This window comes from Bufo gargarizans, chromosome 5 (genome assembly GCF_014858855.1).
Source record: "Bufo gargarizans isolate SCDJY-AF-19 chromosome 5, ASM1485885v1, whole genome shotgun sequence".
NCBI classification, from domain to species: domain Eukaryota; kingdom Metazoa; phylum Chordata; class Amphibia; order Anura; family Bufonidae; genus Bufo; species Bufo gargarizans.
Window position 1 is genome coordinate 307,035,511 of NC_058084.1, and position 13,363 is coordinate 307,048,873.

Consider the following 13,363-nt stretch of genomic DNA (forward strand, 5'->3'; position numbering starts at 1 on the left):
TGCAATTTGAGATCACGGTTGCTATAGGCGATGGTGCTAATTCGGACGTCTTCTATCATCTGATTTAGGGATTGAATAATCTAAGCAAGGATTCTGTGCCAAAAATCCTGTAGCATCTGCTCCCATTGTGTTTATGCGGATGCAGATTATTTGTGTGATTATCCAGACCTGTCCATTCTTGTCACATTTTCCACACGGACCCCACAGGAAAACGTGGCAGGAGTCTGTGGCCAGACGTGTGATCTGGCCCCATTCAGTGGGACTAAACTGCGACCGGGTCCCATTGTAGAAACTGAGTGACTATTGCCTAAAATGGACATACGGAGCCAATTTTCCAGAGTGGATCCCTAAGGTATCATGCACACGACCGTCTGTATTTTGCAGTCCGCTAAAAACGGATCAACAAAAAATACGGATGACGTCAGTGTGCATTTTGCGGAACGAAACAGCTTGTCCATAATAGAACAGTCCTATCCTTGTCCATTATGCAGACAATAATAGGACATTCGGACATACGAAAACGGAATGCACACGGAGTAACTTCTGTTTTTTTTGCTGACTCATTGAAGTGAATGGTTCCGCATACGGTCTGCAAAGAAAACCGGAAAGAAAATACGCTTGTGTGCATGAGACCTAAGGTGAGAGGCTTCACAGACTCAGCGGCAATGGTTTATAGGAGATGTGTGTGGCAAATCCCAAATTTGGAGGGGCCAGGGCTAGTCACAAAGCAAGGTCAGGGGCACAGCTGTGGTGTCCGGCTCCCCACCTGCATCATGTCTTTGTAAGGACTGGCTGATACCACAGAACTCACCATATTGGAGTGTTTATTGGGGTCTGCCATACAGAGGGGTCCCATAACATGCCGCCTGCCCGTGTCTCCGGAGTGCGGGGGCCGGGGTGAGGCGGGGACGGGAGGATGATGAGGGAGAAGGAAGTGGCGGGAGCTGAGCGCACTCCACACAGCGACACACGAGCGGCGGCTGCTCCGGGGGAGGCCGGCCACTCCGGGGCTGAAGTGCACATGTCATGGGAGACGACGACAGCCCTAAATGTCACTGCTAATGGTGGGGCAGACACCGGGAACCGGAGATAGCGGCGAGCAGGACGGAAGATGGAGAGCCCGGTCACCGCTGCCCTGCTGATGGTCGGGGCTCTGTGCTGGGCGCTGCCTGTCAGACAGGTAAGACCCCCGTGTCTGGGTGGGCGCTGCCTGTCACACAGGTAAGACCCCCGTGTCTGGGTATGCCCCTCAGGTATTACCGTTACCAAGAGCAGTGCTTATAGCCTCAAAGTTACTGGATCCAGAGGATGAGGAGCCAGCCACAGGTCTGCAGGCACTGGCCACCACACATCTGGTGGAGACCAATCTGTCCTACATGGACCACGGCTGGTCTTTTAAAGCGATTTTGTCCAATGCTGTTAGGGTGTCCTGGGAGGAAGCCCCTCTCTATTTTCTCAGTGTGGTCTAACTGGACCTTTCACAAAATGTCAGTGTGATCATTAGCCTGGGTTCATCATGAAATCTATAGGGAGAGATTGCATAAGTAATAGATCCCTATGGTTTTAATGACTTCTTATACAGCAGTGTGTATTCTGTACTGTACCAAAGCTGTGTGCACCAGCTGCCCATTGATAGATTGCCAGGGTGGGAAATGAAACCCCTCGCAGCCCCCTTAGGGGGTCTGGCATAGCGCCCTGTCAGGGTAATGTGAACCGTGCAGTTCCAGGTTATATAATGGCAGAATGAAGATTAGACACATGTTTTACAAGAAAGCTCAGGCTGCGGAAACTCCCTACATCCTACCATTGTGCAAGGAGCAGGATCTGGCACTTCACGTGTCACCGTGTATACTGTATACTCTACAATTCCCTGTCTGCCCCCACAGTTTTCTAAGAAATGGGAGCCACGGTTTCAGGTTCCCCCTTTTTTGCCGTATTATGACATAACACATCAACTACAGGAGAAGGGTCAGAGCTGTGATGAAACAAAAAGTACCCAAATTATTGTCAGGCAAGTTTCCTTTTAGCATATTAGTCATGGTGCTGCCCTGGTGGCAGCTGGTCTATGGCTTGGTCCGGTGGTGGCTTCTTATGTGTTATGTGCGGTATAGAGGGGTCATGTATCTAGAACATTTGTGCTGCAGATAACTGTACATGTACTGTATGTACATATGTAAGTAAAAAGCATACATAAAGTACATACAGTGGATATAAAAAGTCTACAACACCCCTGTTAAAATGTCAGGTTTCTGTGATGTAAATAAATGAGATAAATAATTTCAGAACTTTTTCCACCATTAATCTGGCCTATAAACTGTACAACTGAATTAAAAAACAAACTGAAATCTTTTAGGTAGAGGGAAGATTTAAAAATAATAATAATAATAATTTGGTTGCATAAGTGTGCACACCCTCAAACTAATACTTTGTTGAAGCACCTTTTGATTTTATTACAGCACTCAGTCTTTTTGGGTATGAGTCTATCAGCATGGCACATTTTGACTTGGCAAGATTTGCCCACTCTTCTTTGCAAAAACACTCCAAATCTGTCAGATCACCCCACAGATGTTCAATCTGCTTCAGGTCTGGGCTCTGGCTGGGCCATTCCAAAACTTTAATCTTCTTCTGGAGAAGCCATTCCTTTGTTGATTTGGATGTATGCTTTGGGTCGTTGTCATGCTGAAAGATGAAGTTCCTCTTCATGTTCAGCTTTCTAGCAGAAGCCTGAAGGTTTTGTGCCAATATTGACTGGTATTTGGAATTGTTCATAATTCCGTCTAGCTTATCTAAGGCCCCAGTTCCAGCTGAAGAAAAAAAGCCACTTGGCATGATGCTGCCACCACCATGCTTCACTGTGGGTATGGTGTTCTTTTGGTGATGTGCAGTGTTGCTTCTGGGCCAAACATATCTTTTGGAATTATGGCCAAAAAGCTCAACCTTGGTTTCATGAGACCATAACACCTTTTCCCACATGCTTTTGGGAGACTTCAGATGTGTTTTTGCAAAATGTAGCCTGGCTTGATGTTTTTCTTCGTTAGAAAAGGTTTTCGTCTTGCCACCCCATAGCCCAGACATATGAAGAATACGGGAGATTGTTGTCACATGTACCACACAGCCAGTACTTGCCAGATATTCCTGCAGCTCCTTTAATGTTGCTGTAGGCCTCTTAGTAGACTCCCAGGCCAGTTTTCTTCTGGTGTTTTCATAAATTTTGTGCCATATTTTCTCCACTTGATGATGACTGTCTTCACTGTGTTCCATGGTATATCTAATGCCTTGGAAATTCTTTTGTACCCTCCTCCTGACTGATACCTTTTAACAATGAGATCCCGCTGATGCTTTGGAAGCTCTCTGTGGACCATGGCTTTTGCTGTAGGATGCGACTAAGAAAATTTCAGGAAAGACCAACTAGAGCAGCTGAACTTTATTTGGGGTTAGTCAGAGGCACTGTAAATGATGGCAGGTGTATGCTGACTCCTATTTAACCTGATTTTGAATGTGATTGCTTAATTCTGAACACAGCTACATCCCCAGTTATAAGAGGGTGTGCACACTTATGCAACCACATTATTTTATTTTTATATTATATCTTCCCTCCACCTAAAAGATTTCAGTTTGTTTTTTATTTGAGTTGTACAGTTTGTAGGTCACATTAAAGGTGAAAAAAGTTCTGAAACGATTAATCTTTGTCTAATTTTTTACATCACAGAAACCTGACATTTTAACAGGGGTGTGTAGACTTTTTATATCCACTGTATGTATACATATATATAGATCTGCTAATGCAGATATTCCCAGTATATAAAGCTCAGTTTCGTAGGTATAGTGGGCTCTGACAGCAGGAAATGCTCCTACCTACCTGTCCTGGCCGAATTAATATTTATTGCTATGTTTGTCGCTGCTGTCCCTTATAGAGTTTTCAAAGCCAAATCCAGATATGGATCCTAAAGGGAGCATAAGGGCAGATACTACCTCACCTCTTATTTTAATCCACTCCTGGTTTTGGCTTAAAAAATGGCATCAGAAAACTGAAACGTGGACACCCAGCTTCCAACCATTGACAGGTGAAGTGAGCAACATTGCTTAGATCATTACAGAGATACCTAATCAAGGGGTAGGATCATTAGGGAGCAGGTACAGTCAGTCTTTGATGGTTGGAAGACAACAATTGGACAGGTGTAAGGATCTAAGCAACAAGAGCAGGTTTTGATGGAAAGACTAATGGGTAAGAACATCTCCAAAATGGCAGGTCCTGTTGGGGATTCTTGGTGTGCTGTGGTTAGCACCTACCAGAAAGGGTCCAAGAAAGGACAACCAGTGCACTGTCAACAGGGCCGTGGACAGCCTAGGCACAAGTGCACTTGGGGAGAGGAGACTGCCAATGTAGTACACATCTGCATGGTGGCAAAATTCTCTACTGGCAGTGCCCTCTTTAAGGAGGATAATGTGCACCGGCCACCAGGGTTGCCAACCGTTTAGAAATTTCTGGACAGTCCGTAAAAATATGTAACTTTTTTCCTGTGTCTGTGAAAAAAAAAAATTGTTGTGTCCGTGATTTTTTTAGGCTGGTGGTACATGGCTAGATTGTTTTAGTTTTTAGTGTAGTTTTTATCTATATCATCCATCATGGTTTTCCAATTTGTAAACACATTTGTAAAAATGCAACCCTGCCGGCCACACAGAAAACATTTTCCGATTGACTTGTCGTTCATGGTGGGTGTGTTGTTGTTTTGGAGGATAATGCCATAAGTTAAAATGACAATTTTCCGTGATCTCTGGTGTAGTCTGGGCTTCGGGCTGCTTTTTTAAATATCCAACATTGACTGAAAAAATCCAACACAGCGGGGCAACTTTTTGACAGATATCTTACCTCGATCAACATTTGTTGTGTTCGTTCTTGTGATCAGAAAGTCACCAATGGTTAAAAAGAAAAGGGCCTAAGGGCTCATACACACTGCCATAGCCGTTTCTGATGTCTGCAATTTGCGTATCCGCAAAACACAGATACCAGCCACGTGCATTCTGCATTTCGCGGAACGGAACGTCCTGCCACCTATAGAACAGTCCTATCCTTGTCTATAAAGCAGACAAGAATAGGACGTGTTCTATTTTTTTGTGGGTCCCGCGGAATAGACATACATACATACTTTTGCAGCCCCATTGAAGTGAATGCTAAAAATGTGGATTGGATGGGGACAAAAAGTACAGCCCTAATTCTGACTTTTCAACCATCTGAAATCTCCAGTGCATGGCCAGCTCTAAGCTGCTCTACAGAAGGGATGACTTTCCACATAAAAGCTTTCTACAGTACAACGTAGCAAGGGGTTAACTGTGATCACACCTGATTTTTTCCAGTTTTTGAGCTGAGGTAGGCATTACGTTTTCTTTCCAGTTCATGAACTTAATGGGCAGTATGCCAGTTAATCAGTTTCCATTGTTTGTGAAAGGAGGGAAATTGCAGTTTGGGTACATCCGGAAGCCTGGGATTTTGGGATTATATCATTTAGTTTATTGAGAAGTGTGTAAATATTAAAGAAGATTTTTCCAGCAGGCATTGGGCAGAGAACATAGTATATTCCCAGTTGTATTGCGGATTATTTATATTGAAGGTTCACGTATAATTTATAAGGTGAGGGTTAGGAATCATTTAGTGTAGAATTTTGTGATTTTCTATGCGTGAAGCTTCCTCTGACTTTGGCGACCATAGGTTCATCTTCACCGGAGGTTCTAACATCTGAGCCCACGGATTAGTTGCTGCTGTGTCGAGGCGATGTTCACATAACTTTTTTACTTTTCAAAAGCGGACAGGACTTAAAAGTTGTGCATGTGACGCGGTGTACCTTGATGAAAATCACAAAGTATGGAAACCATAGTCACACATACAAAAAGAATCTGCTTCCCAAGTTCCCCTTGTAGAGTGAGGCCAGTACATGGAGATAAGACCAATCTGATACACAGCAATGAATACAGAGATGATTCTCCAGCGCCCTTTCATAAGTTTAAAACCGGAAACCATCAAAAATGTCATACCCCCTGTACCGAAGGAGGATGCTCTTATTTATGAGAAGAACTGGCATAAATTCTGATAAATCTGCGCCCACTCACACCATGCCCCCATTTCAGAAAGTGGTGAGGGAGGTAGTAAAACGGCATTTGTGCCCAAATTCTTGCACAAATGGTGTTTTTTTTTTATTTACACCATTTTTGTGGGATGATAAGTCAGATCAAGTGAAGATTTTGTCCCCGTGGATTATGTATTATATTCACTAAATTTCCTAATAAAATATAAAACAAGTAATGACTATGGACATCAATCATTAATTGTTACCACTAAAGCAGGTGGTGAAATACAGGGGGGCATGATCTTGGGGTAATGGGGTCCCGTGGAGATCCGGACGCTACTCAGCAAATATGGCAGGATTCTACCAGAAAAAGAAAACGCAGCTAATTCTCGGCAATCTGTGCTAGAGCAGCCTGCCGGAGAGATGTCCCGCAAATGTTAACGTAGCTTAAAATGATCACAGAGATAGGAAATCCCCTGGGAACACCCCTTCAGGAAATTCGAATTAAATCTGGTGGGCTGGGCAAATACCAGATCTAGTAGGATAAAGGCGCGTTCACATCACCGTTAACCCTTCCGTTCTTCTGATTTGTCAGAAGAACAGACAACAAAACAGATCCATTATTTTGAGCATCAGTTATGATCTCTTATGATCAGTTTGGTGTCACTTCCGTCAGAGATCAGTTATTTTTGACTGAAGGAAAAGTCCTGAAAAAAGTACTTTTTCTCCTATTAAAAGTAACTGACGTGACCAAAACTGATCATAACTGATGCTCAAAATAACGGATCGGTTTTACAAGAAGAACAGAAAGCTAAACGGTGATGTGAAGCTGCCCTAAGATGGGCCCGTGAATACATATACGACAGAACCAATCTCAAGTTCAATCCATGTGTGGAGCGTATATATATATATATATATATATATATATATATATTAGTGTGTGTATATATAAGCATCTAAACGTCTTTCTCCAAACTCCTTCCCTCATTGGACTGTTGACTTTTCCTATGGCCATTACCTTGAATGAGGCAATATCCAAAGTGTTTTGACACTGTAGATAGAGTTACTGTGCGGGTTTGTTCCTTGGATATCTTCTCCCACCCTAATTTTCCATTCACTGATAGTGCACCCTATGTGTGTCACAGTTTTTAAAAAAAATGGATTTCTAATTAAGACCTCTGGTTGTAACCGTATGGAGGAGAGTGCTGGGGAACCATGTTCATTACCTCAGGCTTTTATGATGGCCTGCATACTCTACGTACATTAAACCGGTAAGATGCATATCATCAAACCTGCTTTCTATCCATGTAATGAGAAATGTGTCCAAAATGTCTACATACATGCGTGCACTGAAGTAAGGATAGCCGTCTTCCCCGGTCCAGGCATACAACCCCTATAGCAGAAATGAGTGTTTTCTTCAGGCAGTAACCTCAATATGTTTTATAAGATTGGCCCCAGACAAATGTTCCAGCATCATCTCCTTGACCAAGGCAGATGATTTATTACTGAATGTTCATCCACACTCCATGTGATGTCCCAGGAAAAATATTCTACAGTTTACAAACCAGCACCTGGATCTGAATACTTTGTAATTAAAAATGTAGTATAGCCACTGAGTTATTCAGTAAAATGTATCTGTATAGCGCCACTTGCTATTTTTCTAATTTCCCTCTCCACCTCAATGAAGTGGACGCACATGCTCAGTTCTATCCTTTTATTTGCCACTAGCTGGAGCAGAAAGGGCACACCCTGTGAGAAAGGAAACGTCCCTTGAGCTGTCAGCTGGATATAAATCTAGCAGAGCAATAAATGGGGAGATCTCTGGATCCATGTGAGGTACAGGGCTGGTTCTAGCTTTGTTTGAGAGAGATTGTCATGTACTATATGATTTATATATATTTTTTTTATATTACTCATAAGATAATCCCTTTAAGAGGAGGACTTTCTAATAAATGTGTTGCAGCTTGGACTGTCCATGCGCCACAAAATGAAATCTTAGGAGGGGGTTTATCAAAATTGGTGTAAAGGAAAACTGGATCAGTTGCCCATAGCAACCAATCATACTGGAAGATGAAAGGTGGAATCTGAGTGGTTGCTAAGGGCAATTGAGCCAGTTCCTTTACGCCAGTTTTGATAAATCTCCCCATATGCCAGCTATGGGATTGCATAGATTTTGGCTATAATTCATGTCAGTTTTCTGATGTAAATATGATAAATGTGTTGGGTCAAGTAGGTACCACCTTGTAAATTCCCCCAAAAAGCAAAAATTTTCTCAAAATTACCTTTGTACTCCTGTTTTGTTGTGCAACTTTCATAATTTGCCACCATTGACTTCTGTTGCCATCCATTTTGAAGGCATGTTGCCTTGACTTTTTGATTCTGACGTCTTCCTTTATCTGGGAAAAAAACTCTCTTCTTGGGGCCATGTCTTCTTTCAGTTAGCCCAGTCCAACGGCTCGGTAAGGTCTATATGTACTCCTGTCTAACATGCAGGCTCATTCTCATTTTTAGACTTTGCCGGTGGTTTATTAACGCAAATTACTCATCTACAGTGAGTGATTCTAGTCATTCAAGGTCTTCATCTACAGTGAGTGATTCTATAATTTTTTCATGTACAGGATCAGAAATAAATATACCATTAGTTAAAATGAAATACACTAATGTGTATGGGGGCCTTAACCCCTTCAGCCAGCGTGTCGTACCTGTACCTCATAGTGGCTGAGGGAATGTATGGAGCGGGCTGCTGCTCTAAGCCTGCTCCATACACAGTGGGTGCCAGCTGTATAATATAACAGGCACTAGGCTGCAATGACCAGAATCTGCGATGACACTGAAACCAGTCATTTAACCCCTTAAATGCCACGTTTAATAGTGATTGCGGCATCTGTGAGGTTAGGCTCCCTCTGCCTTCCGATCGGAACCCCTGCTGTGAAATTGTCAGGCTTCGATTGGTTACCATGACAGCCTTTGGCCTGCTGAAGGTTCCTAGGCCTGCCATGGTAATTTTCCTGCTAAGCTGTGCACGAGGCACACCTCAGCAGGTAGAGCGTCAGAATCCCATAAAGCGTTTGTCGCACCTCAGCAAGTGCCATTTATTACGTAGATTTATTATGTACCCTGCAATCCAGCAGCAGTGGCCGTGCTTGTACACTAGGAAAAAGTACCGGCTTATGCGCACTCCCGCCTTCTCAGCCACCAGAGAGACTGACGTTTCATCCTACAGTGTTCAAGTACAGCCACCACTGCTGGATTGCAGGGTGGTCGTAACCCCAGCAAATGAGCAGTGTATAATGTGATTGGAAAATGAATCCAGCCAGCAAAGGAGACAATATGGACAATCACAATACATTAGTAAGTGCTTGTATTATCTTTTATCTACCTGATAAATTCCATTTGTTGAGGTGTGACAACCTATTAAAGAGTTGATTGTGATCAGGCCAACTTTTCCATGAAGTCTGTATGTTCCCCTTTGGGTACTTATGGTTCGCAGTATACAGCACAACCATACTGAAGGTGAATTGGCTTTAGAAGAGGTAATCAAAACTAGGGCAAAGGAAAAACAGCCATCTCTTATAGTTGGCCCTAGTGTGCATGAGATAACATTATTAGTCCGCAATTGCTTTGTTAGTGGTTTATTTCACACTGTAGCAATCTGTAATTCTTTCTCATACTGAAACGCTGGAGGAGGAGAAGCGTAATCCCTGGTGTGCCTAGCACTCTGCTATTCTGGTAATGTTCAACTACGACCTCCTGGGAAAATACATGGAATGTATTGTACACTGGCAGTGTCTCTCCCGTCATGTCCTTGGCACACGTCTCCGAACCAACATTCTAATACTCCTGAACAGTTTTCAGGCTTGTTTCTTATAAAAGGTAAAATGGCTGTCGTGCGTGGGTGTGAGACCGCTGAGTGCAGAGTTCTTAGGAAAACATACATTGTTGCATTTGGGAAGCAATCAAGTAAGCGAGGCAGATGTTTTTTTTTCCTGCCCAAGGAACATGTTTTCCTGTTTCCCTGCCACCTATGAACTTCAGCATTTCTTTGGGTGGAGTTCACAATCCTAAAGCTAATGAGCAGATGAGATGTCTTGTGCGATACTAGTGAACACATAACTAAATTAAATTCGCAGAGATATATGTCATAGACCTGTGACAGAAAACACTGGTCTAAGTCTAAGGCCTCATGCACACGGCCGTTGTTCTGGTCCGCATCCAAGCTGCAGTTTTGGCGGCCCGGATGCGGACCCATTCACTTTATGTGCTGTCCGCATCCGTTGCTCCGTTCCGTGGCCCCGCCCCAAAAAAAGAAACATGTCCTATTCTTGTCCGCTCTTTGCGGACAAGAATAGGCAGTTATGTTAAAGGCTGTCCATGCTGTTCAGTAATTTGCAGAACGCACATGGACGCCATCCGTGTTTTGCGGATCCGCGATTTGGGGACCGCAAAACACACCGGTCGTGTGCATGTAGCCTAAGGCTCTGATCTATGTGACTAATGTTTATGACAGATGCTACGACATTCTACTAGATTCATCTCATTATAACAGAGCCTCTGTTGATTATTCTTTCCGGTTTGATGTGTGCTGGTGGTATGTGTTGTACATATGACAGATTTAGAGCCGCATAGACGGAAACCGTATTTCTCGTGCGTGGCATTGGGGGACACAGCACCATGGGTATATGCCCAGCTGCCACTAGGAGGCTGACACTAGAAACAAAAAAGTGTTGGCTCCACCCAGGTGGGCTATACCCCTCTGCTAGAGCCAGAACAACTCAGTCTAGTTCTAGTGTCCGTAGGAGGCAGACATGACCTGCTAGCAGGTCCTTTTTCTGCTAATTTTTTATCTTTTATTTTTATTTTTATTTCTTTTAATTTTTTCCTCTACAGGTAGCAGGGGCGGCTCCATCGTGTTCCACCTTAGTTGTCCCCCTGCGGGCGCGTACTCGGTACCTTGCAGCCACCCAGTCCCCAACGTGACCTGCTTCCGCAGTGGATTCCGGCGGACCCACGGTTTCCGTGTTGAGTCCGCCGAGGGGGTGGTCATGCTGCGCCTGAACTAATCGGAGGGTGAGTATGTGCTTCAGCCCCAACCCCCTCCCCTCCACCCCCCCACCTCCACTTAGTAAGCTGGGCCTTTGGGGGGGGGCACCTCTCCTTCTTGGGGTCTCCCCCGCTCTCCTCTCAGGGGGGTCGCCATTCTGGAGCCTTTTTTAATGGTGTCGGCCCCTTTAAGACGGCCGGTTTCGGCCCTCGCTCTCCCTACCTCGGTGGCTGTGTCCCCTCCTCTGCCTTCCCTCGGCGCTGGCTGTTTGTTAGCCGCTTCCGCCTCCTGCGCTGGCGGGCGGGGGCCTGCCGGCGGCGGCGCTTTTCTCCTCCGGCGGCACCCTGGCATACTAGAGGCCGCGGCTTTTGCCTGGCCTAGGCCGCGGTCACGTGGGCGGGCGTCGTCTCCGCCTCCTGGGCTTCCCGGGCTTCCTCTCTGCCTCTCCCCTTGTGGGCGTTCCTCCGGAGGCCTCTCTTCTTTCCGCCCAATCCTGCGCCAGCGCGGGCTGCTAGGGGGGCGGTTCTTCTGCGGACGCTCTCTCTCTCTCCTTCTGCCTGAGCTGTGGTGCGTCCTCACTCTGTGCGCTCCGGATCCTCCAGCTTCGGTTTTTTCTGGGACACAGCACCATTGGTCGTGGTAGGCAGCCTCTGGCTGACTCCTTCCTCTTCTTTTCAGGTTCCACCACCGAGAGGCCATCATGTCTTCCTCTGGTCAGGCCCCCACTCCCCCTGCCGCCATTTCCACTCATTACGCCTGCTCTGTGTGTAGCAGGAAGTTCCCATGCGGCCAGCCTACGTCCCTCTGTGTGCAGTGCCTCACCCCCGGGCCCGCCCAGTCCGCTCCTGCGGCCTCTACCTTGTCGGTTCTCCCGGAATGGGCTGCTACCCTGTCCCAGGCCATAGGTAGCCTTGCTAGCCTCTCCCAATCCCTGGCGCAGTCTCTGGACAGTCTCCCTGCCCAGATTGCGGCCGCCTCTGGCAGGGCCTCTACCGCTGGTGATACGCCTGGCGACAGTTCCCAGCCTCGCTCCGGCTCTCGGTCCCGCAAGCGACCACGTACGGTCTCGGCTGGGTCTCACTCCTCCTCAGTTTCCCCGGATCACTCCCCGGCTAGGTCTGAGTCCGGTGAGATTTCTTCTTCAGCCGCTTCCGCCGCTCCTGGGGACTCCTCCGCTTCAGATTCTGAATCTGAGCGGTGTTCGGCGATGTCGGCAGCAGTGCAGGATCTCATCAGAGCCGTGCGGGACGCACTCCACGTGCAGGATGTCCCCTCGTCCTCCTCCATGGAGGCAGTGTCCTTCCGACGCTCTAAGCGGTCCACTGTGGTTTTTCCCAATCACGAGGATCTGGACGCTCTCCTTGCCAGGGAATGGCGTCACCCTGATCGGCGCCTTCATCTCACCAAGGCTTCTGATGTTCCTTATCCTTTCTCTGAGGATTCGGTCAATCTCTGGACGATGCCCCCCCTGGTGGATCCTCAGGTCGCTCGTCTGGCGAAGGCTACTACGCTTCCCCTGGCTGATGCGGCTTCCTTGTCGGATCCCGCTGATAAACGGGTCGACTCCTTGGCCAAGTCCGTTTTCATCGCAGCGGGCGCCGCCATCCGTCCTGCGTTTGCCGCCTCTTGGGTCGCCAAGGCATGCGCCGTTTGGGCAAAGCAGCTTCTCCGTGCTTTACCTGCTGACTCTGAGCAGGGGGACTTGGCAGTGCTTGCCTCCCAGATCTATCAGGCCTCCAAGTTTCTTTGTGACGCCTCTATGGAATCGGCTCGCCGCTCTGGGCGCGCGGCCGCCAACTCTGTGGCTATCCGCCGCACCATCTGGCTTCGTTCCTGGGCGGCGGACGCCGCCTCTAAGAAGGCTCTTATCTCTCTTCCCTTTCTTGGTGGAAAGCTCTTTGGGAAACGCTTAGAGGAGCTCATCTCCGAGGCCACTGGAGGTAAGAGTTCTCTTCTTCCTCAGAATCAGCCTCGCCGCCGTCGTTTCCCCGGATCGTCCTCCCGGACGCAGTCCTTTCGGTCCTTTCGGGCCCCTCCTGCCCGATCTGACAAGAAGCCTTCCAGGCCTTCCTTCAAGTCCAGGCCCTCTTGGCACGCCAAACCCAAGCCCGCTCGTCCCCAGCCCACTAAGCCTCCTTCAGCATGACTCGATCCCCGTCATGGTGGGAGGGCGCCTGCTCGTCTTTCGGGATGTTTGGCGGGCAAACGTAGAAGACGCTTGGGTTCTCGAGGTGGTCTCTTCGGGGTACAAAATCGAATT

General features: G+C 46.8%; 1 protein-coding gene across 1 annotated transcript in view; it reads left to right on the forward strand.

Moving 5' to 3' along the window:
* Positions 1–922: 922 nt before the first annotated feature.
* Positions 923–13,363, forward strand: part of TNFRSF11A (TNF receptor superfamily member 11a) — a 97,366-nt gene continuing 84,925 nt past the window's right edge. The window contains exon 1 of the mRNA XM_044295715.1: positions 923–1,180. Within this exon, the coding sequence (XP_044151650.1) occupies positions 1,112–1,180 (69 nt within the window). The 5' untranslated portion in view covers positions 923–1,111. The remainder of the gene's footprint in view (positions 1,181–13,363) is intronic.